The sequence below is a fragment of the Eretmochelys imbricata genome, chromosome 3 (assembly GCF_965152235.1).
Source record: "Eretmochelys imbricata isolate rEreImb1 chromosome 3, rEreImb1.hap1, whole genome shotgun sequence".
NCBI classification, from domain to species: Eukaryota; Metazoa; Chordata; order Testudines; family Cheloniidae; genus Eretmochelys; species Eretmochelys imbricata.
The window spans coordinates 170866123-170892330 of record NC_135574.1 but is presented as its reverse complement, the minus strand read 5'-3'; the positions used below and the strand labels follow the sequence as shown (position 1 = coordinate 170892330).

Genomic DNA, 26208 nt, shown 5'->3' with positions numbered 1-26208 from the left:
TGGTCCTGGGCAAAGAGGTGAATTTCAAGCCAGGCAAGCAATCTGCATCTAAGTCAGCAACAACAGGGCTTCAGCCAAAGCGCTCTCAGCCTCATCTCCACGAGTCCCAGCTGTTCCACAACCTCTGCAGAGAGACAGACAAATAGAAAAGGTAAAAGAAGCAAGAGAAAAATCTCCAGAGAAAGTCCTGATAGCACCTGTTTCATTCAAGAAAGCTATGAATGGAATCAATCGCTCCATAACTATTTTTGACTTGAGCTAAGTTTCTTCTTGGTTGTTTATTTATTTTGGGCCAATTTTTGGCCTCAGTTATCACTAAGGCAACCCTACTGAAATCAGGATTTACAAAGCTACATGCAAGGGTACAATTAAGCCTTTGGGATTAATTTTAAAAGAATGCCTACATTTGTGTGTGCTGTAAGTGAGAAAAATTATGTATGCAAAAACTGGACAGGCGCCTGTCTAAATAGCCATTTTCAAGGACAATCACGTGAACTGCAATCATGCACACATTTTTGAATGCAGACCTCAGGCCTCCTTCTGTGAAACTACCTGTTACACTAACCTGAAGTTTTGCCATATAGGGATAAAAGCTGGCTTGCCCACCTCCTTATGTAAACAAGAACTCCTCCTCTTATTTCTAGAATTAAACATGTTTTTAAAAAACCCCTGATTTGGGGTCCAGGAAAGGTATCAAATACATTTGTTTTATGATCACAGTCATGATGTGTGGAACTGTAAGTGCCAAAATAACCATGGGAGTTTCTTCACTGGAGATTTCCAGCTGGAAGCCAAAGTGCCAGAAATCTCATCAGAGAACCTGATATGGTTACAGTGCTAGCCCAGTTTTGCAGACTCGGAAAGTTCAGATATGTTCAATAAGCTTCAGGTAGGTATCCAAGGTCTGGGTTGGTTATTTGAACCAACCCAAATTAAGGGCACGTCTACAAGGTGCATTTGTCTGCACCAGAGGGGTGTAAATTCTAGTGCGCGCTAGCATGTCGCATACTAACTAGCTCATGTGAACCCTGCCGGCCTGCACTAAAATTCCCTAGTGCGCAGTAATGTAGTCCTGTTTCGAACAATATCATATTAACATGCACTTGGGAACTTTTAGTGTGCACCAGCAGATTCCACACGGGCTACTTAGTGTGTGACATGTTAATGTACACTAGAATTTACACTCCTCTGGTGTAGACAAATGTACAGTATAGACAGGCACTTGATGTTTGCTCATCACTAGTAATGGTCAGCAATGGCTGTGCCTGAAAAGCTTCAGAGATTTGGTTTACAAAAGCATCCAAAGGTTCAGAAGCTTATCTGGTGTTCCCTGAAATAATTCACACTTAAAATCTGGGCTCAAAAATTTGTGCCAGCTGTCTCTTCTAAGACATTTGGTACCTGTTTCCAGGTGGGATGGAAATGTTGTCAGAATGTCTGCAGAGAATTTAGGCGCCCTAAAGTTTAAACTAAAGTTTAATGAACTTCAATAAAGATTTTATAATAGGGTTGATTTTCTCCAAATGGAACTACCTATTTTTAGTCAATATATACCAGTGCCTCAACAGCTACAAAGGGCTTTATGAGGACAGCACCATGGATATAGAAGAATATGGTACATAGAGCCTGATTCTGCTGTCACATCACATACACAACTTGCACTGTTCCAGTGCATGGAACAACTGCAGCATTGGCTTCAAAGCCTAGTGAGTACATAACCAAGTCTTTGCTCTTGCTAATCACTCAGCATAGCGAAAACAAAAAAAATATATGAACAAGTATGAAACGTTGTGTGTTTCACTCATCAAGTTGTGGGGGGAAAGATATAATGTAGTCTAAAGCCTGATCTACACACACATTTGCACTGGTTTAACTAACTAAAGTATTCTATAAATTGACTAACTAAAAGTATTATATAAATTATAGCTGTGAGCTAAACCAGAGTAAGCCGGATTTAAACCAACATGAGTGTCCACATTACAAAGCTGCATTGGTTTAACATCATACCTTTTGTTAATCCGGTGCAATTTTTTGTGCTTAGACAAGCCCTCATACCTTGTTGTGAATCTTGTGCCAATAGAGCATGAAATCAAACAAGTCAAGAGGAGTACAACACTGTTCTCAGCAGACACAGCCCAGTTGTATGTTATGCAACAGACAGTGCCTGATTTACAGCAAGGCCTATTTCCAGGACATCATCCTTAGAGACATTAAGATTTAGCACACATAAGCTTAAGTGTAATTATCAGTTAATTGAAAATAAAAAATAAATAAAGAGAGCTAAATAAGAAAGATAACTGGCTAGTGGACAGTTTATTGGTTCAATTAAATGAAAACTGTACAACTTAAAAAAAGATCAAACTCCAAAGGGCAGAATTCTGCTGCGTTACCTCAAATAAATCTAGAGTAACTCTGTAGAAAAGTTCATCAGATTTGCACTTGTGTAACTCAGGAGAATATGTTAAAGATCATAGTTGAGCCAGCTGAAATATACAAAAACAAGTTTTCCTATGGAAATTATATTTTCCAGTGTTATGCTCATATATGCAAAAAAAACTATAAAGTAATATTTTAAATTGAAGTTATTATTAAAAACAGCTTGTACCAATATCCTACATTTCCCTTTTCCACACCCTAAAATAATCCCACTTCAGTACCATACAAAAACTTAAAAAAAAATTAAAATGATCCAGGTGTTGAAAACATTAATCCTGACAATCTTTTGGCTCTGAAGCAGTTTAAGATAATGATTCATTGGCTATTACACTAATGGAGGAAGGAGAGGGGAGTTAAAAGGCCACCAACACATTAGGCCGGATTACTCAATTCTCTTCTTTGACCAGTTAACCCTCTCTCATTGTCTAATATATGGGCTCAAAACAGTGACTGAAGTGTGCAGATGTTTAAAAAGTGGCCTTGCTGCTGGGAACACCCAAGTCTCTGCATATTGTGCAAATCCCAGCCGAGCAGCACTCAGGTTGGGCTAGTTAAGCTCACACCAGTAATCACTTTTCAGGGGTGGATTAAAACTATCTGGGGCCATGAAAACTTCAGAGTTCCGTGAGACATTATCTGTGCAACCCCTGCCTATAATTCAGACCTGGTCTCTTTTCGCATCTTCCCCCACTCTCTTCGTTCTGCCAAAGATACTAGCCTCAGTACCCCTGTCACCTCTTTTGTCCATAGGCCTCATCTACCCTGCCCCTTCTTCTTGGAACTCCTTCCCCAAACCTGTTTGCCATGCGAGCTCTCCTAGCCACATGCAATCCCTCCTAAGACTGATGAATGCTACACAGTCAACAATAAGTAGAGGGAATGAATGGGACCATCTAAATATGTACATGCTTTACCAAGTGATCATGTGATCTTGCTGTCCCCCTTGTCCTTTCCTTCCCCTCCCCTTTCTCTGGGCCTTGTGTGCGTCTGTCCCTTACTAGTAGCGGCATGTGCAACCAAGACTATGCTTTTCTGGGCAGGGACTGTGTTGTTCCTAGCACACTTCTGGGCACTTGAAAAAATAATAAATGTCTAAATAATAAATTCTATAGGAAGGGTCAAAGTGTCTATAGATACGATAGATTTTTCTACTAAATTCTATATGACTTTTCCATTAGGCTGGCAGACATAATAGCAGATCCTGTGCTAGTGCACTGTCCCTCCTAGTGCCCTACAGGGGGCATGAAAGATGTGGCCATACTAACCCCCTGTGCTGCACCTGATGGGGGAAGGCTGCACCATTTACAGTAATGGCACAGCATGCAGACTCACCAGCTCTAGAAGAGACTGAGTTCAAAGCACAATCTGCCGTTAAGCAAACAGGCCCTTCTTCATGGAGGCTTGGCCTCATGCCACGTTTGGAGGTTTCTTGTTCGGTTATTTTTCAGTTATTGATAAGCAAAAAAACCCTTCAAGAGTGTATTTTGCATCCACTTGCCCACTGTTCAAAAATGGCTAAAAAGATTCACTTCAAACTTTAAAAAAAAAAAAAATCTAAAATTCAGTTGTAAAAAGAGCTGAGACTGAATAGAGTCTGTGTCCGAGAGGAAATTCTTTTCACAAAGATATGAGCATGAGAAGACAAGGTGTTTGAAGGGAGGGCCAGATGTCAGTCTACCTGTAGCATTCTGGCTGCAAGAGCTAATAGAAGCACAGTTTAAAAGACAGAATGTAAATTACCTAAAAAGAAGGATGGGTGGGCGGGGTTAAGTCCAAAAACTGGGAGTCAGGTGACCTACTGGCTCATCCACTGACTGTATGTATGGCAGGGGCAAGCCATTTAATCATTCAGCGGCACAGACAGCTGCAGCGGCACAGGAGCCAGCAAACAGAGCTGTAAACAGGGGAGTTTGAGTGGGAGTTCTGTTGGAGGAGAAGGTATTTGTGTGTGCTTGGTTTTGTATTGGTAGTATTTGTATGTGTAGAGGTTTGTAGGGGCTTTGTGCTGGGAGAGAAGCTGAGCCCTGATTAGGGGGCGGGGCTTCACTGACTAGGGGTCCTATAAAGGTAGCAGCCAGTCAGGCAGCGGCACAGGAGCCAGCAAACAGAGCTGTAAACAGGGGAGTTTGAAAGGGGAGTTTGTCTTGCGGTGCTTGTGTTGGGTTTGGTTTTGCTGTGGGTGGTGGTGTTTTGGTGTGGTTTGTGTTTCCCAGATTAACAGGATTTAGGTGGGAAGGATATGACAGATACAGAGGTGGCAGTGGGAGTGACCCATGTAGCAGAAGACACAATGAAGATGACTGGATGTGGAAGCTGTGGTATGTACATGATCCTGGAGGGGGCACCTGGTAAGAGTTTTGTCTGTATGAAGTGCCGTCTGATAGAGCTGATGGAGGAAAAGATCCGAGGTTTGGAGATGCAGGTGGAAAGTCTGGTAGAGTTTAGGAAGGGGTTTGAGCAGATTATGGAGCAAAGACATGAGGTATCTGAAGGGAAAAGCTCAGACTTGCAGATGGAAGCAGGACTAGGGAATTCTGAGGGGAGACTGGGTGAGGAAAGTGGTCAGTGGAAGCATGTGACTAAAAGAACTAGGCAGAGGAAAAGACGGGCTAGTGAAGGAGAAATAGAGCTTAAGAATAGGTTTGCAGAGTTGGAAAATGAGGAAGGGGCTCAGCAGGTAGTCACTGAAGGTGACAGGGCAAGGAAGAAGAGAAGAGAGGTTAGTCCTATAGGAAAAGGGGAGGAGTTAATGGAGATTACACCAAATATGAGCCCCAGGAGGATACAGGATGGGTTAAAAAGGATTACAAGGGAGAATGGGAATGGAAAGAACTTGCAGCCAGAGGGAACAGGGGATAGACTGGAGAATAGCACAGTCACTAGGAAAAGGCAGGTCTATGTGATTGGGGACTCTTTACTGAGAAGAATAGATAGGCCTGTAACCAGAGCTGATCCAGAAAATAGGAGGGTGTGCTGTCTTCCGGGTGCTAAGATACGGGATGTAGACCTGAGGTTGAAAAGGATTCTAAAGGGAGCGGGAAAGAATCCCCTAATTATCCTTCATGTGGGAACAAATGATACGGCTAGATTCTCGCTGGAAAGTATTAAGGGAGACTATGCTAGGCTGGGGAGGACGCTTAAGGAAATTGAGGCTCAGGTGATCTTTAGTGGGATTCTGCCTGTTCCTAGAGAAGGGCAACAAAGGTGTGACAAGATTATGACTATCAATAGATGGCTTAGGCAGTGGTGCTATAAGGAGGGCTTTGGGATGTATGGCCATTGGGAGGCATTCATGGATAGAGGACAGTTCTCTCGGGATGGACTTCATCTGAGTAGGGAAGGAAATAGACTTCTAGGATGGAGGCTGGCACAACTGATTAAGAGAGCTTTAAACTAGGAATTTGGGGGAGATGGTTGGGAGATGTCCAGGTAATCTCCACGCCAGAATTAAGCATAGAGTGGAAAGAAAATGAAGTAAGAGTGGATACAGCTGTAGGTAGGAGGAAGGGCAGTGTAGATACAAGTCTAATAGGTTATACTGGTAGTAAAATAACCGTGCCTAATAGGGTACAGAATGTGAGTGAGGCTAAACAGCAAAAATTAAGATGTTTGTACACTAATGCAAGGAGCCTAGGTAACAAAATAGAGGAACTAGAGTTACTGGTGCAGGAAGTGAAACCAGATATTATAGGTATAACAGAGACCTGGTGGAATAGTAGTCATGACTGGGCTACAGGTATTGAAGGGTATGTGCTGTTTAGGAAAGACCGAAATAAAGGTAAAGGTGGTGGAGTAGCACTGTATATCAATGATGAGATAGAATGTAAAGAAATAAGAAGCGATGAAATGGATATGACTGAGTCTGTCTGGGCAAAAATTAAATTGGGGAAGAAAACTATTAGAGCCTCCCCTGGGATAGTGCTTGGGGTGTGCTATAGACCGCCGGGATCTAATTTGGATATGGATAGAGCCCTTTTTAATGTTTTTAATAAAGTAAATACTAATGGAAACTGTGTGATCATGGGAGACTTTAACTTCCCAGATATAGACTGGAGGACGAGTGCTAGTAATAATAATAGGGCTCAGATTTTCCTAGATGCGATAGCTGATGGATTCCTTCAGCAAGTAGTTGCTGAACCGACTAGAGGGGATGCTATTTTAGATTTGGTCTTGGTGAGTAATGAGGACCTCATAGAGGAAATGGTTGTAGGGGATAATCTTGGCTCAAGTGATCATGAGCTAATTCAGTTCAAACTGAATGGAAGGATTAACAAAAATAAATCTGCAACTAAGGTTTTTGATTTCAAAAGGGCTGACTTTCAAAAATTAAGGAAATTAGTTAGGGAAGTGGATTGGACTGAAGAATTTATGGGTTTAAAGGTAGAGGAGGCCTGGGATTATTTTAAATTAAAGCTGCAGAAGCTATCGGAAGCCTGCATCCCAAGAAAGGGGAAAAAATTCATAGGCAGGAGTTGTAGACCAAGCTGGATGAGCAAGCATCTTAGAGAGGTAATTAAGAAAAAGCAGAAAGCATATAGGGAGTGGAAGAAGGGAGGGATCAGTAAGGCAAGCTACCTTATTGAGGTCAGAATATGTAGGGATAAAGTGAGACAGGCTAAAAGTCAAGTAGAGTTGGACCTTGCAAAGGGAATTAAAACCAATAGTAAAAGGTTCTATAGTCATATAAATAGGAAGAAAACAAAGAAAGAAGAAGTGGGACCGCTAAAAACTGAGGATGGAGTGGAGGTCAAGGATAATCTAGGCATGGCCCAATATCTAAACAAATACTTTGCCTCAGTCTTTAATAAGACTAAAGAGGATCTTAGGGATAATGGTAGCATGATAAATGGGAATGAGGATATGGAGGTAGACATCACCATATCTGAGGTAGAAGCGAAACTCAAACAGCTTAATGGGACTAAATCGGGGGGCCCAGATAATCTTCATCCAAGAATATTAAAAGAATTGGCACAAGAAATTGCAAGCCCATTAGCAAGAATTTTTAATGAATCTGTAAACTCAGGGGTTGTACCGTATGATTGGAGGATTGCTAACATAGTTCCTATTTTTAAGAAAGGGAAAAAAAGTGATCCAAGTAATTATAGGCCTGTTAGTTTGACATCTGTAGTATGCAAGGTCTTGGAAAAAATTTTGAAGGAGAAGGTAGTTAAGGACATTGAAGTCAATGGTAATTGGGACAAAATACAACATGGTTTTACAAAAGGTAGATCGTGCCAAACCAACCTGATCTCCTTCTTTGAGAAAGTAACAGATTTTTTAGATAAAGGAAACGCAGTGGATCTAATTTACTTAGATTTTAGTAAGGCGTTTGATACGGTGCCACATGGGGAATTATTAGTTAAATTGGATAAGATGGGCATCAATAGGAATATTGAAAGGTGGATAGGGAATTGGTTAAAGGGGAGACTACAACGGGTCCTACTGAAAGGTGAACTGTCAAGTTGGAGGGAGGTTACCAGTGGAGTTCCTCAGGGATCAGTTTTGGGACCAATCTTATTTAATCTTTTTATTACTGACCTGGGCACAAAAAGTGGGAGTGTGCTAATAAAGTTTGCAGATGATACAAAGCTGGGAGGTATTGCTAATTTAGAGAAGGACAGGGATATCCTACAGGAGGATCTGGATGACCTTGTAAACTGGAGTAATAGGAATAGGATGAAATTTAATAGTGAGAAGTGTAAGGTCATGCATTTAGGGATTAATAACAAGAATTTTAGTTATAAGCTAGGGACGCATCAACTAGAAGTAACGGAGGAGGAAAAGGACCTTGGAGTATTGGTTGATCATAGGATGACTATGAGCTGCCAATGTGATATGGCTGTGAAAAAAGCTAATGTCGTCTTGGGATGCATCAGGAGAGGTATTTCCAGTAGGGATAAGGAGGTTTTAGTACCGTTATATAAGGCACTGGTGAGACCTCACCTGGAGTACTGTGTGCAGTTCTGGTCTCCCATGTTTAAGAAGGATGAATTCAAACTGGAACAGGTACAGAGAAGGGCTACTAGGATGATCCGAGGAATGGAAAACTTGTCTTATGAAAGGAGACTCAGGGAGCTTGGCTTGTTTAGCCTAACTAAAAGAAGGCTGAGGGGAGATATGATTGCTCTCTATAAATATATCAGAGGGATAAATACCAGAGAGGGAGAGGAATTATTTAAACTCAGTACCAATGTGGACACAAGAACAAATGGATATAAACTGGCCACTAGGAAATTTAGATTAGAAATTAGACGAAGGTTTCTAACCATCAGAGGAGTGAAGTTTTGGAATAGCCTTCCGAGGGAAGTAGTGGGGGCAAAAGATCTATCTTGCTTTAAGATTAAACTCGATAAGTTTATGGAGGAGATGGTATGATGGGATAACATGGTTTTGGTAATTAAATATTCATGGTAAATAGGCCCAATGGCCTGTGATGGGTTTTAGATGGGGTAAGATCCAAGTTACCTGGGAAAGAATTTTCTGTAGTATCTGGCTGATGAACCTTGCCCATATGCTCAGGGTTTAGCTGATCGCCATATTTGGGGTCGGGAAGGAATTTTCCTCCAGGGCAGATTGGAAGAGGCCCTGGAGGTTTTTCGCCTTCCTCTGTAGCATGGGGCACGGGTCACTTGCTGGAGGATTCTCTGCTCCTTGAGGTCTTTAAACTACAATTTGAGGACTTCAATAGCACAGATATAGGTGTGAGGTTTTTTTTTGTAAGAGTGGTGGGTGAAATTCTGTGGCCTGCGTTGTGCAGGAGGTCAGACTAGATGATCATAATGGTCCCTTCTGACCTAAATATCTATGAATGAATAGTGATTGAGTGGGCCACCTAAAAATCTAGGTGATGAACTGGGTACCCAAAATTGTGGCACCCATAACTAATAATGTAAAAGTTGGCCTTAATCTTTCTGAGCCTTTGAGATGAGTGGGAGACTGTCCACTGACCTTAACTGGCTTTAGATCAGGTCTCATGTGTGCCGGTTTCCCAGCTGTAAAGTAAGGATCATGCTTACCTAAACCCCAGGCATCTGGTAAGGTGTAATTCATTGCTGTATGTAGAGCCCTTGGCAGGTGCTATCGAAATGCAAAATATTTCTATCAAAACAAGCCTATGTGTAGTTTGGGGTTTTTTTTAAACTTCTTATTTACACATCAAGAAATTCAGTAGAGTGCAGTTTTTAATTAAGAGCTAAATGGTGGCTTTGTCTCGGTCCCCAGACAAGGAGCAGCATGTTGTTGCACTGTCCTAGGAAGCAGATTGTGACTCACTGATTCAGTCTCCCTCCCAGTTTTCCCCAGCTCCAACCATGTGCCAGGCCTATACCTAGCACTGTATAGTCCCCAAGCATGTTAGTGTAGCAGAGCTGACTAGTGCATTGGCAGGGAGCCAAGGCGGCTCCACCCCTTCATCTTCCCCACCCCGCCCCACCCCCGCATTGGGGCAGGGATGTAGAAGCTCTATGGAACCAGCTCTCCCCACCATGAAGCTACCCACAATATGTGCAGCCAGTATATGGGAATAAATGGTCATATTCTCCTGCATGGACCCAAAGGATGGGCCATAATTGTCCTAAATTAAGGACATAGGATAGTAATTTTTTAAATTGAGTTACACATTGATTTACGTAATTTGCCATTTGAAAACTTCCACAAAATCTTTAATCCCAAATCTCTAAATTTCCTACAGATCTCAGGATTCTGAGCCATGGGTTCCCAGAGGAGTTCCTTGAACTCAGTGCACTCTAATGACAACAACCAAACCCACACCCCAGAAAACCCCCAAAACACAGAGACCTCTTCTGTTCTGTAATACTCTCAGCTGAGATGCCAACAAGTGAGGCAGAGCACAAGCCGTAATCTTAAAGAGCTCTCCTAAGGCTTCACCATGGGAACTGAGCCGTTGCCAACCTTTTGCACATATGTATTTAATGACACCATCAGAGGAATCACAAAAGTGCTGGATCAAAATGCTCTTCCTTTTTTTGTTCAATCTTTGGTCACCAGAACCAAAGCTTAGATCAGTCACCTAATTAGAGGAGATGAACTTACTGGTTAACTTCCTTCTTCTCTTTTCAAATGCTCCCCAGACAGCAACATCTAGAACAGACTATGCACCAGGAGAATCAATCTGCTGCCTTTTGCCTTACCCACACCCAGGGCTATTTTATAATAATAATAATAATAATAATTTGCATCTCTCAAGCCCCTTCCTCACAGAGATCTAAAGGGCTTTGGAGAAATTATTTAAGCCTCCCATCACCCTTGTGAGGTAGGTATTATTATCCATGTTTTACAGAAGGGGAAATCAAGTCACAAAGATATTAAAGGGCTTGCCCAAGGTCCTATGCAATGTTGTTGTCGCCATGTTGGTCCTAGGATATAAGAGAGACAAGGCGGGTGAGGTAATTGCACAAGGTCATACAGCAAGTCAATAGCAGACTCAGAAATAGAACCCATGATTCTCAATTACTCGGCCTGCACCCAGAACACTAGACTACATTTGCTGTATGTATTACCTGGCATTCCTGACTACAGTGATACAGACCCATCATGCCCTGAAGAGTTTGCAATGGGCCATAGCAAAACCTGGCCTAATTACTTGTTACCTGAGCAAAGGAAGACAGCACATACAGTTCCCGTTCTCACTTATTCCCTCATCTAGCTGGCTACACCTCCCTTATGGAAAGGAGAAAACATGGGCCTATTTCTTTACGTGCAACATTTATTTTTATAAATTCTCTTCATCAACCTCTTTGTCTGAATCAGAAAAACACAAGAGAAAAACCTACCATTTCGTTTGCAGCATAGATTTAGTGACATGAAAAAAAATATGCAAAGACATTGTTACATGATCACTAATAAATTATTAGCCATGATAAGCCTGGAGGCATGCCACAAAAACATATAATTACACAGAGAAACATATGCCAAAGTGCTGTATTTTCAGATGGATGGTTCAGCAGCTATACTTGACATCAGTGAGATGGGCATAAATACCCTGGCCTAAGTTTTCAAATTGACGAGTGATTTTAGGTGCCTTGGTTTTTGGATGCTCAACTTGAGATACTTTTAAAAGGCCTGATTTTCAGAAAGTGCTGAACATCCAGCTGCTGAAAATCAGGTCCCTTTTCAGTGATTCAGGCTGGGTACTCTAAATTACTCTAAATGTACTGTGATGGGCATGTGTGAGAGAGAGATTTATATGAAATAAGAAAGACAAGGTGAAATAAGACTAATATAATCCAAACTTGAGTCCATATTCAGGCACTTGATGAAGTGGTTTGATTTCCAGAGTTATTGTGCACCTACAACTCCCACTGACTTCACTGAGGCTCTGATTCAGGAAATCACTAAACACATGTTTAAGTCCATCCCAATTCAGGACAGCACTTAGAAATGTGCTTAAAACCCATTGCACTGATTTAAAGGTAAACAGGTACTCAACTGCTGTCCTGAAAAAAGAGATTTTTTTTAATTGAGGCTTTGAGAACTGAACTCTCAAGTACCTCTGATAATCAGAACAGTTATTTTAGTTGTCACCCCACTTTGAAAACGCTAGCCTAGATATTTAATTGACATTGTCAGTAAAATAATTTGTCTAGAATAGCATTTGATTGCATCAATTACAATGCAGCTGTCTCAAGTTATATACATTATTTAAAGATATTAGTGTTTATGGGAGATGTGCTTGTGCATGGGGAGTTAGGCTTACATATCTGGGCAGAGAATTTTAGGATATAACTCGTTAGCAGGAACAATTAAACCTTAACATATGCGAAGTTATGGAATTATAGCGGTCACCTAAACAGATTCGCTAAAATACACTCACTCATTAATAAGAGGTGGAAGGAGATGAATGCAAACTAGAACAAAAAAAGTAATAAAATGCAAATTCTAAAGTAAAAGGGTGTGATTTCCCCATCTCCACTCCAGCACCTTTCGGCTGGGTAGAAAGGCCAGAGAGGCATAAAAACCTCTGTTCCAGCTGCAGGGGAATTGCTCTGATGCAAGCACGGAGAAGATAGCCATAAAGCTGTCTCCTAACCTCCCGCATCATGCTCTGGCACAGCAGCAATGGTTGGGGGGGTGGGGGGGGGCACAGCACACAGATATGTGGAGTTTCTGGAGAGCATTATGGCCAATGCCTGCTCTCACTTAGACAGTAGGATTGCCAGGTGTCCAGTTTTCGACCAGAACGCCTGGTCGAAGCACTGCTGACCAGGCTGTTAAAAGTCTGGTTGGCAGCACAGCAGGGCTAAGGCTCCTTGCCTGCCATGGCTCCATGCGGCTCCTGGAAGCAGCAGCATGTCCCCTCTCCGACTCCTATGTGTAGGGGCAGCCAGGGGGCTCCACACGCTGCGGCTGTCCCAAGCACTGGCTCTGCAGCTGCCATTGGCCGGGAACTGCAGCCAATGGGAGCTGCGGGGGCGGCACTTGCAGTCGGGGCAGCATGCAGAGCTGCCTGGCCACACCTCCGCGTAGGAGCCGGAGGGGGGATGTGCTACTGCTTTCCAGTGTCTCTTAAAGCATGAGTTGGTTTTGAGATGTAGTTTCAGATTTACTTGGCCATGCAGAACACTTGGGTGCAAGAGTGAATTTGCAAGTCTTGCTTCTAGGGCCAGTGGAGAGTATGAACCAAATTCAGCTCTAGTATAGACAAATCAGTTCCCACTGAAAACTCTAGAAGATGCACCCATTGTGCCAGGGCTGAACTGGACTCTGAGTCAGCTGCATGCAGAGCTTTTTGTAATGAAACCCATAACCTGGTGAGGTTTTGCCAGGTTACAGAATCCAGAAGGCCTGCCCAAGTCTAGCCTGAGTTGTAAGTACTCCCAGGCTAGTGGTGGATGGAAGTCATGTGAGACTTGGTTGTTTGGCATAATTTAAATCCCAAAATAGGGCCAAATTTACTGTTTTCATCAATAGTTTCATTTAAAGTTTTGGGTTGAGGTCAAGGGGATCTGAAGACTCGGAAACCAAAACAAGGTTCAGATGAACCAGAGAAAGGCTTGAAGTAAAATCCCAGATCTAAATTTCAAACTCTGGATGTGACCCAGAGCCAGACCCATCCGAATCTACCTTTTGAGCCTTTTTTTTTTTTTTTTTGAAGTGTTGCAGTTTTTGGATGCCTAACTTGATATACCTGCTGAGCATCTGTCTTCTGAAAATCAGGCTCCTTTCAGGTGTCTGAAGATGGGCACCCAAAAATCACTAGTCTTTGCAAATAGTGTATATTTTTTATAATGGACCAAACAAAAACCCAGTCCCAGACCCTGCTCCCTTGAAATTTGAGGTGTTAGAAATTTGGATGTAGTTTGCATCGATGCTCTTCTGTCTGTAGAATAATCCCTCCCATCCAGTCAGAGTGATGTTGATTTTGAAGGAACATAAGTGTCCTGCATTAACAATGCTATTACTGAAGCGCTGTGATATTTATTTTTAAACACACTATTGTTGCTGTACAAATAACTAAAGAAGCTACATATCATAAGGGCCGCAATGGGAAATCAAGGAATAAATATATATAAATAACCCCACAAAAATACATCGAAAAACAGCAACTTATTAATGCAAATAATGACAAAGTTGAGGCATGTAAACCCTGCCTGCAGTCAAGCATTGAGCATGCAGGCAGAGGGCATCAGTGAAAGCTCTACACTAAAAACTTAAGTCGACCTATATTAAGTCGACTTACAGCCACCGTAGTAATTATTGCAGTGGTGCATGTCCACACTACCCTCCTTGGGTTGACGGTACATGCCCTCACCAGGAGCACTTCCACCGACCAAAGAGGGGCAGTGTAGGGAGCGGAGACCCCGGGCTCTCAGCTCCTTTGGCAGCTTCCTGCTCATGGGCTCCTGGTGGACTGTCCTCCACTCAGCTCCCCGTTCCCCCCCCCCCAGGAGTGTGGGGGGGGAGAATCCTCTGGGGCTTCTGGGCCCCAGGGAGTTGGGTCTAGCTGCCCCAGCTTCTCGCCCCCCTCCACTCTGCCAGCTCCTCACTGGTAGCTAGGCAACCTTGTCAATGTCACAGCTCCCAGCTAGGAGTGGGGTCCATTCTTGCCCCAATTCCCAGCAAAGAGTGGGGTCCAGCTGCCCAGCTCTCCAGAGGAGCGGGGGACAGCCGGACTCTAGCTGCCCATCTTTCTTGTTGACAAGAGCACTAACAGCAGATGTAAGTAACATAGTATATACACAGACACTGTATCACCCTAACCGACATAAGCCCTATACCTTTTGTGGAGGTGGCGTTATTATGTCATCTTATTATGACATAAGCTGCCTTATGTCAACCTAACTGTGTAGTGTAGACCAGGCCACAGACTCAATGCCTGCCAGAGTGTTGGGACACTGTAGGCCAGTCATCCCTGCTGAAGCCTTTTACCATCTCCAGCATACACACGCTTTGCACCAGTCAATGGAGAAGGAGAGGTTGCCCTACCCTGTCTCCTTTGAGGTGCAAGCTGGAAGGAGGGACAGACTGGAACTACCTTTATGCAAGGGTTTGAAGTTGTAGAAGTTTCTTGAAACCAATCCCCTCCTTCCCACTAAATCCCTTTAGCAGAGCCACATAGACCTAATCTCAGCTTTCATTGTTTAACTGAATCTGACCTGCTCTAAAAAGTGTCATTTTCTTTTATAAATTCATTCAGTAAACCTGATGTATTTTTCAATTTAGCATATTGTCACACTTTATCAGCCAAAGCTGTAAAAAGCACAGCGAGTTTATAACACTAATAGTTTAACACTAAATTTTCACAGTATGAATATTTAATAGTAATGAACTATAAAAATGGACCTAACTATTGAACTCTTCTAATGAAGCTCTTCAATATTAGGACATGTACGAAAATATTAGAGTTGATGTTCCACTTAAGGATGTGGCATTTGGGGAATAAATATACTAATGCTTTTGGCTGTCTAGTTTGAAAGTACTGTCTTCTTACATTTTGCCTGTGTGTTCCACTGCCCCCAATAAATTAATTTGTGTTTGCTACTTGTCTCATAATACCATTAGCACATCAAATGTTAAGGAAGTATCAAGAGACCAATTTGCTTAGAGATTAGTTAAAGCAAAAGAACAAACTATACATAAACATAAGCGGTCCTATCAAAACAAAAGCCATTGGGTGATAAGAGACACTCAATTCCTTTGGTTGTTAGGTTGTAATGAAATGCCTGTTTACCTTGCCTGCAATGTAGGGCTCCCTCAGTCTCTCCTGTTGAAGCTGTTCCACTGTGGATAAATAATTAAAAGTCATTGGAGCAGGGGGACTGGATGCTGGGTCTCCCACATCCTGGATGAGTGCTCTAGGTACCATGCTATAAACTCGTTCTCATGTTTGTGCACTCTCTCTCTGGCCCAAATGCCCCTAAGTATTTATCCACAATGCAACAGCTTCAACAGAGACTGCTGGAGCCCCCCCATGAGAATATCTCATCAGAATGCCCCTGAAAGGTAGATCACTGTTCAACTCTCTTCTCCTCATCAGCTGTAGGGGGAACTTGAACAAGGAGTCTCCCATATCCCAGGTGAGTACTCTAGCCATTGACTAAAAGTTACAAAAGAGGTAATCCTCCTCCTCTACTTCCCTCCCTTTCCTCCACTGTTTTGTCTGAATTCACCTGAGGGGCCAGATCCAGTAGGCAGCCTTGGAGCCTGCCTATCCAATCCCTTGAGTTCGGCGGCTGAACGCCCATCTTCCCCTGGTTTGTGAATCACTGTGGGCTTAGGCGGGGACAGGCAACCAGATGCCTAGAGCGATGCCTAGTGTGCATGCCCAGGGGCAGAAGCCCAGGTGCCTAAGGAACTATTTACTGCAGAAACATAGGTGCCAAGTAAGTTTCGGTACCTACAGAGTTCAGCGGGAGTTTTGTGAATCACAGTGGAGCCTAGAACTGGGACTTGGATGCCTAGACCCAGACTTAGGCACTGAAGTACTTTGTGAATTTAAGCCTTCCTGCCTGAAAGTAACATTATCCCCCATCTCATATGGGATTTAACTGAAACCACTGGTTAACGGCGACAGTGTGCCTTTCAGCACAGCTGCAAGCAGGGGGGACGGGCAGGGCATATAAGGTGCAATACCCCAGACTGAGCCTCTTTGGGCCTGCATCAACCCCTCAGAACTACAAGCCCTTCCCTGCGTCACACTTGCCTTGGCAGAGGATGGGATAGTAATTTTGCTGCAGGCCTATACCAACCATAAGTTCTGACACCCTGTTGGCCGCCACATTGGAGTCCATCAGTGGGACACTAGCATGAGTAAGGCTAGCAAAATGGGCCCCACAATGAGTGAGCAGCAGATCCTTGGTTATAATCGGCTCCTGGGCCCATACTCAGACTGACTCTTTCCATTTCTGGATCAGTTTCCACTTCTTGCTTAGAAACACAAACAAGGTAGGGGGTTTTCTCCTTGCAGGGCTCTTCGCATCTCATTTGAACCCACAAAGACCCCCAGTTTCCCTTGCTTAAACTATCTCTATGCTCACCCTCAAACTCCCAAACTATTGCCACTATTCCTCCAGGCCAAGAGCACTGTACTCCCTTTTAAGCCTCTCACTGGGAACCTTAACAACTGGAAACCAAGTGTCTCACTGCCAAGTAATGTCCCAAGAGGAGCTCAACTTGCTGATAAATCTCACTGTTCTCCTCCCATTTCAGCCTGGATTGTGAAACACTGGCACCATGTTCAGGTCTCCCACATGATAGGGAGCACTACGACTAAGCCACTTGTTGGGCTCCAGAAAGTTTTTTCCAATTAAACAGTGCCGTATGTTCTGTGACATTGGAAATAACGCAGCTATCTAAATAGTGCTCAATAAAGCAGACTATTACTGTTAACTAAACAAAGCTTTTAAAAATAAATTAGAACACTAATTGCACTAAGTACCATGGTGGAATGTCTTCAATTTCTCTCTGCTTTTATGTGTAGATATGAATTATAAAAATATTTTACATGCATTCCCAGCCAAAAAAACCAATGTTAAGATGCAGCTGAGGTTGAGAATCTATATCTATAATTTAAGGATGAAGAACATTACATGCATGTGGTAATTATCCCAAAACCAAGCATTATGAACCTAGGAAATTCAGAATTAAAATTAAACCTAAAAGAAACCCAAATATATTCAGGTATGAAAATGGACAGTTAAGGCACCCAGACAATCTTTACTTTGCCCTGTAGTGACACCATGCAATAACCATACAAATAGAATTGATTCTTATTAGTGTTTGCGATCCCACCTTAAAGTAAACTGAGTTTCTGTCATATTTTTCCTCATAGTGTCACTCCGTTTCTAGGGGATTTTCTGCTTTGTTTTGTTTTACAAAAACAAAATTGTTCAACAACTGTGCTGGATAAGACAGAATAAGATGCCTTTTGCTAAAATAACTGTTAAGTAAAAAGAGCTTTAACCAAAAGATTCCTTCTTTTGGTGTTAACACTAAATAATGAAGAGAAGCATTACAAAAATAAATGGTTTGCTTATAAATGGAGCTTTGTTAACCTGTTTATTTTAACATGCATTGATATAATAGAGATTTTAATTTATGTGGCAGAAGAGGATGTTTCTAGATCAAAAGCTGCTGAAAGGGGTTTTACCTTGTCCAAATTTTCTTGAGGACGACTATGGCTGCAAATATGTTGTGCATATCATGAGTCATTAAACTGTGATAGCTTCTTTAACACAGTGCATTACATTTCATGCACTGACCTTCTGGGAAAAAATGGTGGCAATTTACATTCAGGATACCATGGTGTGATAACACATTCAGTGAGGTTTGTAATTTCTAGAAAAGAGGAAGGAGAACATCATATAGTCAACAGAATGAAACTGCATTTCTAAAACTCAGATTATCTGTGCTGGGACTCAGGCTTTGTCTACACTACCAAGTTTTGTCAACTACACTTATATCGACATCCAAAAGTTGACTTAATAAAATCAGAAAACCTTGTTCACACTAGCCCCCTCTGGCGACAGATGACATCCACACTGGGGGCCCCGTTATCGACAATGTGAGCAATGCACTGTGGGTACATATCCCACAGTGCAGGGCGACACCATCTGTCGCTAGGGGTTGTGGGTAGGCGGAGCGGGTCGTGACACATCTTGGGATCTGACTAAATGTCCCGTGTTGCATTGCTTTGTGTCCCAGAACTCCATGGGCTTCCAGCTTTCTTTCATGGCATTTTTACAACGGCCATTTTCTGCTGTGCACCCTGGCATCTTTGTGAGATGGGATGGATCCTGCACTGCTCTCCTATGCTCTGTTAAGTGTCATGAGGACATTGTGCATGGCAGTGCAGTTAATCGTGAAATTACTGACAGAAGAAGACTCACAGGCACCCGACATTCTGCATGATATGGATAGCAGCAACTTTACATTGCTTTTGGCATTCACAGAGCAGCTGCATAGGATAGACCGTCGCTTTTGTGCTAGAGAAACCAGCACTGAACGGCGGGATCTCATCATCGTGTAGGTGTGGAATGAAGAGCAGTGGCTACAGAACTTTTGGATGCGTAAAGCCACCTTCCTGGAACTGTGTACTGAGCTGGCCCCAGACCTGCGGTGCAAGGACACCAGAATGAGAGCTGCCCTCTCGATAGAGAAGCATGTGGCAATCGCTGGGTGGAAGCTAGCAATTCCAGACTGCTACCAGCTGGTCGCGAATCAGTTTGGAGTGGGGAAGTCGACCATTGGGGCTGCGTTAATGCAAACATGCATGGCAATAAATTGCATCCTGCTACAAAGGACTGTGACTATGGGAAATGTCTGTGAAATAGTGGGCGGCTTTTTTTTCTGTGTCTACTTAACATGGGATTATTACTTGAAAAAACATCCCAGAGGCATTTTCCACCCCATCTCAGAACATTCTACCTACCAGCTCCTGCCAATAAAGTGCTGCTCACACTGGCACTTGTCGCCAGCAAAACTTTTGTCTTCCGGGGACGGGGCAGGGCGAGAGTTAACACCTCTGAAAGACAAAAGTTTTGTCAATTTAATTGCCAGTGTAGACCTAGCCTTAGAGGCACGGCTGTAATGACACAAAAGCGGTGTAGTGTAGACATAGCCTAAAGCATGCAGTGTAGCCGCTCTTTGTCTCCTGCCAACAAAAATCTTCCACCCCCAACCAGCGGAGTTAGCTTTGTCAGCAGGAGAGTGCCATTGTCGTTCAATTGCCAGTGTAGACATAACCTGAGAAACTGCATTATCTCTGCACTTCACTGGGGGTTGATGGAGTCATAGATTTTTAAGAGCAGAAGAAACAATTAGATCATCTAGTCTGACATTCTGCAATACATAGGCCATTGAATTTCGCCCAGTTACCCCTATATGTAGCCCAGTAACTTGTGTTTGACTAAAGCACGTCTTCTAGAAAGGCAGACAGTCTTGATCTGAAGACATCAAGAGATGGAGAATCCACAAACTCCCTTGGTAATTTGTACCAATGTTTATTCACCTTCTCTGTTAAAAATTTGTGCCTAATGTCTAACTTGAATGTGTCCATCTTTAACTTCCAGTCACAGGTTCTTGTTATGCCTTTCTCTGCTAGATTAAAGAGCCTTTTATTACTTGCTATTGTGTCCCCATGAAAGTACTTCTACATCATGATCAAGTCCAATCTTTTTTTGATAACATAAACAGTTTGAACTTTTTAAGTCTCGCTATACAGCAGGGTTTTTTTCCAGCCCTCCAATAATTTTGGATGATTGAAGTTAATTTCAAATAACAGCAACTCAAGACACAAACCTTGAACCTCATTAGCAAAACTGAAGCTGCATTCAGCCCTCTAGCTATTTTAAAATAATCCAGTTATGAAGGAGAATTACTGGAAATTAATTCCAACCATAACTGCATGAACATCATGAGAAAGATTCTTTATTAAATTTAAGACTGTAAAATTGATTTGTTTCACTCTGGTCAACGCAACCTTCATAATGCCTCAGAACACATGGTGGAGAGGAAATGAAGAGAATTCTGTTGCTGAATATGTGAAAAACAGGCCTTATTTACACAGAGGTCATATTGAAGTCATAGAGATGAGAATCAGCCTAGCTGCATGATTTTACCTGTTTTAGGGACCAGTGTGGAAAGGGCATGAATAACCTGCTAGCAGAAAATGTGCCAAAAGCTTTGCACCCTTGTATATCTATAGCATAATTTCTGAATATAACTGCAATACCCTAACTGTGTTATGTGTTCATGCAAACCACTTTTGAAAAGAGACTGAAAGAAGGCTACGAGCCCTGATTTGGATAAGGCCTACGTGCTTGGTCTTGTTATCAGTTGTCAAGGTTCCTCCCCCACTCTGAACTCTAGGGTACAGATGTGGGGACCTGCATGAAAAACCTCCTAAGCTTATCTTTACCAGCTTAGGTCAAAACTTCCCCAAGGTACAAAATATTCCACCCGTTGTCCTTGGACTGGCCGCTACCACCACCAAACTAATACTGGTTACTGGGGAAGAGCTGTTTGGACGCGTCCTTCCCCCCAAAATATTTCCCAAAACCTTGCACCCCACTTCCTGGACAAGGTTTGGTAAAAAGCCTCACCAATTTGCCTAGGTGACTACAGACCCAGACCCTTGGATCTTAAGAACAATGAACAATCCTCCCAACACTTGCACCCCCCCTTTCCTGGGAAATGTTGGATAAAAAGCCTCACCAATTTGCATAGGTGACCACAGACCCAAACCCTTGGATCTGAGAACAATGAAAAAGCATTCAGTTTTCTTACAAGAAGACTTTTAATAAAAATAGAAGTAAATAGAAATGAAGAAATCCCCCCTGTAAAATCAGGATGGTAGATATCTTACAGGGTAATTAGATTCAAAAACATAGAGAACCCCTCTAGGCAAAACCTTAAGTTACAAAAAAGATACACAGACAGAAATAGTTATTCTATTCAGCACAATTCTTTTCTCAGCCATTTAAAGAAATCATAATCTAACACATACCTAGCTAGATTACTTACTAAAAGTTCTAAGACTCCATTCCTGGTCTATCCCCGACAAAGACCAGCATATAGACAGACAGACAGACCCTTCGTTTCTCTCCCTCCTTCCAGCTTTTGAAAGTATCTTGTCTCCTCATTGGTCATTTTGGTCAGGTGCCAGCGAGGTTACCTTTAGCTTCTTAACCCTTTACAGGTGAGAGGAGCTTTCCCCTGGCCAGGAAGGATTTCAAAGGGGTTTACCCTTCCCTTTATATTTATGACATCAGTCTAAAGCATATGGGAAACATAATTCACCAGCCCTATTATGGAAAGTGCCATTCCATTAGTGCACAGAAACATGCATATATACATAACATCAGATACAAAATTAAGATTCTATAACAGCACACGTTGCTTGTCATTGGCGTCCTCATTAGCCGACATCTGTGTTTACAACTGGCTTAGGCATCTAGAACTATCAGTAAAGAGCAAGTGGAAGAGAGCTTCACTACTATTAACATTTTGCTTTGGTTGCAGATGATCTCCTGAAAGACACCCCTTTCCCACTAAATGCCACTGGAGTCATGGATCCATTTCCCTTCCAAATCTGGCTAAATGATCATCATGGAGAAATAAATCAGAAGAAATCCTTGACCGTGTTTGGAGACAATTTTGAGACAGAGGTAGAAGCTTTTATTTTTTTCAAGAGACATGGGAAAATGTTCAAAGGCTCAAATGGCAGTCAGGTACCCAACTCCCATTGGCCATCACTGGGAATTAGGCAACCATTTCCATGTCTGTTTTGATAACCACTCCCACATTTTTCTTACATAAAATTAATAAGTTGAAAAATGCTATTAAAATTGTTCATTATACCCCCTTCATTTCAGATAACATTCTTGGCACCAAGGCCAACTTTGATTTGTTAATCGTGTGATTTCTCTCTTTAATCATAAAATAGGGGAGGATAGGGGACTGGTTGATCCAGGGGATCAGCAGTGGAAGAGCCTTTCATGTCTAGATCACCAGTTCAAAATCAGTCCCACATAAAAGTAAAGTTGTTAGCATCTGGTGGCTATTCAACATACACAGTCCTTTACAAAGCATGTAGAAAGTAACATGTCTTCCCTGGAGAACTTAGAATCACACTCAGAGATATGAGACAGTTCCAGTGACAGACGGCATGGAAATGCTGTCAGAGAGATCAATGCAGACAGCAGGAATAATAAGGCTTTGAAGGAGGAAAAGGAGGACACACAGAGCCTGATTTCCAGCCCTTTGAAGTCAATGGGAAAAATCCTATTGATTTCAACAGGCTTTGGATCATGCCCCATGGTGCAGGGAGAGAGGGTGTTTGTTCCAAGAGTAGGAGGTGGCAAGAATAAAGAAGCAAAGCTGAGAGAGGGAGGAGGCAAAAGAAACAGATAAGTGAGAATATGGAGGAGCATAAGGAGTGGCAGGTGTGATCAGTTCTCCTTTTATCAGTAGGTATCTTTAAGAGATTAGCAAATGTAATGTGAATTCCAACAGTGTAGGTAAAATAATCTCGCATTCTAAAAACACTTCCCCTAAAAATAAAATGTTTTACATACTGTAGGAAGAGTCACATATACTTCAGTCTCTGGATAAAATCCACGACTTTTTCCCCATTTTATGTTTTAGGCTGTAGTTTATGGACAAGGAGTAAGCGAAGGAAGCAAAACGAATGCCGATATCTGGATATGGCAGCTGGTAAGTGACATGCTTACGGACTAAGTCTGGGTTTGTATTTAGATCTGGAACAGATCACTCTGTGAGAAAACTTCCTAGCCATGGGCAAGAAAAAGAAATTTTGTATTCCTTCTCTAAGAAGACTCCCTAGCCCAGGAACCACCTGTGAGTCCATTTCAAACCATCAGTCATTCATCAGTGCTTGAAAAGTAACCCTTCTTCCTCCTCTCCCACGGAATGATCAGGGGTCACTACCATCCCTCACCACATCCTGGATGGGGTTAGATTCCTGCCAGCGTCCCTCCCCCAGATCCACGGAGGACATACCATGGACTGCAGGAATCTTTCCTCTGCTGTCCCTCCCCTGGCCCTACAGAGCACCTGACCTAGTTATATACACAGTCTGCTGACCTTCCCATGGAGGAATCAGGTAGGACTCTGAAGTAGATTTGCATGGTTGTGTAACAATTTGTCTACTTGAAAGTGAAATAGTAGAGGCACCTCTTCTATGGCTCAGCAGCCCTTAAGAGCAGGGATCCTGGGACAGAAACTAACCTAAAGGATCACAAAAACAAAGCAGAGAAGATTTGCAGCCCAGCAGAAAAGAGAACAGAAGAAAAAGTTCCCATTTGCACAGCAGGCTGCCAGACAGTCCCACTAGTTCCTATTCTGTTTAAATTCGCAGAGACTGACCATCAAATGCTAGTTTCAAACAAAAAAAAAAAACCTCAAAGGGAACTTGTTTGTACTGCTGCTAAATGATACAGCAGGCAAGACCCTGTTAATGCTGGCAAGAATCTAACGTCTCAAAGTACTGCTGTCTGACAGGATAGTGATGAGTCCATTTCAGTTTCAGTGGGGTCCTATCAGTAATTTTTGTCAGCTCTCCATTGACTTGTGAACTGCTTTTCAAATCTCAAAAGGGATTTGAGGAATCTAAAAAAGAAACTTGAAAAATACTCCAGGAGTCTAGCCCTGTGATTTTCAGGGAGGCATATTGATCAGTGGGCTGTTAGGTTAGCTGCAATGAATCAGCCATGGGGAACCTGAGGGACTATGAAGTGTGAAGCCTTGTTTTTATTGCTGCTAACTGTCAGGCAGGGAAGATCTGCTAAAGTTTTAACAAAGGCCACGTAGAACAGAGCTGTTTTCAAGCTTTATTTCTGTGGAAATGTTAGATTTTCCTGGTAGGCTTTACTTCTTACTAAGTGGTTCCTTTTTCTTTCTGCCAGGGACAGCACACAAAGAATTAAAAGCCAACTACTTGTTCTTGTCTTTCAGGAAGGCACATCTGTTGTTACTATGGATGGTAAAACACTGAGTCTAGCTGCTGGTGACAGCCTGCTCATCCCTGCCCTGTCTAGGTGAGTGCAGAACAATGGTTCTATGCATGGTTTTGGCAACAAAAGTCCCAATTCCGTACTGGGATACACAGGAGACCAGTGAGCATGCCTATTTGAGCAAGGCAGCTGCACAAAACTTCTAGCAAATAGACTCATTCACTACATACTAGGGTATGTGTCAACTGGCACATCAGAATATAGCCCCAATGAATACGGTATCTGCATAGGCAATATTACTCAAACAAAGGGGCATTGAGGAGGAAATGTGGTGGTGCTGACAGATCAGTCTAGAACCTCTCTTGAGGAGTCAGGGAGAGAAAATAGCTCTCACTAAAAGCATTGGAAAAACCAGGATACAGAAAAGACCATGTGTACAGGTAAAGTGGTGGGGAGCCAGAGCCCATATCCTTCAGAAGGTGACTTCCTGAGCATGATACCTGATCTAACTGGTGTATATGAACACCAACTATCTAGATGCCAGTTCAGGAACACAGCTTTCTCCCATGTGCATTATCCTCGTGAGGAAATGGGATCATGGCATGGCCATCCCTAAGTAGGCTGCTGACAGACAAGATGTTTGCAAAGGAGAGTTGGTGAGAAGTTTTCCAGTGGAGAATGGAAAATATTTTAGTTGGAAGAATGTCATTTTCCAGCCAACTCTTGTGAAAAGTGACACAGGCACCCCAGCAGAGAAAGCACCCATCCTCAAAAAATAAAGGATAATGCATGCACATTGGTAGGTACAGCTGGGTACAGGAAGATGACAGTGATGACGTTTTTTCTTTCCTATGGAGGAACACTAGCTCAAGAAAAATCTTTCTGATATTGGATCTACTACATTAACATCCTATAACACTAAAAACCTTGTCTGAAGACTTGAAACCATCTAACTGTGCACAGTACTATAAAGTCAGGCCACTTATCTAGTGAGCTTAGTCATCTTTTTAATACATTTTAAATAGGATTTAATACAGAATCATTGTGATAGATAACAGCAGAGTATATACACACACAAAATCATGTTCAATGTCGACAGTTAAGACAAAAATCTATAATTCTATTAACACACTGGCCACTTCCACCCAAAACACTATAAGAAGTTACATCTAAGTATTTCACTAAATACTCTGCCAGAGGGCCCCATGCCCCCTTTACCTTGTTTTATAACAAGTGCTACACCGAATATTGTTACCCTTTGGCATATGCCATCTATTTGATTAAATATTTTCCCAGTAGTGTATGATCTTGTTCTATTGTCTTTATATTGTAACTTACAAAATATTTTAGTGCCATGCAGATTTTTTTTAATAGTAACTATAAGTACTTAGATTTATAAAAATGTGAGGTATAAAAGTGTTAATAGATCCTCTATTTCATCTCTTTACAAACTCAGGATTGTTCTACATTTGAAATCATTTTGATTTGACCCTATAACATGCTGTTTTCCATGACTGTTGTTGGCCTCATTTTATTTGTCTATTATAGTAGAGCAAAATCTAAAGTGACAGCTTTTAATTTTGTCCTGACAATACAGTGCTGTCTCCAAATTATTCTCTATAAACATGTGATTCTTACACTCACTCACTCACTCCTCCCTCTACTGTACCCTCCTACGGTTTTTGAACCCACCTGTCTTAAATTAGCCCCTAATCCTGCAATCTGATCAATGAGAGTGGGTCCATTTAGAATCCAATTGAAGTCAGTGGGATTAAGCCTGGTCGAAAAGGTCCACCCAGGCAGATCATATCGGATTGGGACCTTTAAATGTAATCTCTCT

The 26208-nt window shown here is 42.3% G+C and overlaps 1 protein-coding gene across 1 annotated transcript in view; it reads left to right on the top strand.

Moving 5' to 3' along the window:
* HAAO (3-hydroxyanthranilate 3,4-dioxygenase) overlaps nucleotides 1–26208 on the top strand; it is a 56893-nt gene that overhangs the window by 30044 nt on the left and 641 nt on the right. The window contains exons 7-9 of the mRNA XM_077811967.1: nucleotides 21916–22061; nucleotides 23041–23109; nucleotides 24370–24452. Coding sequence (XP_077668093.1) covers nucleotides 21916–22061; nucleotides 23041–23109; nucleotides 24370–24452 — 298 coding nt within the window. The remainder of the gene's footprint in view (nucleotides 1–21915; nucleotides 22062–23040; nucleotides 23110–24369; nucleotides 24453–26208) is intronic.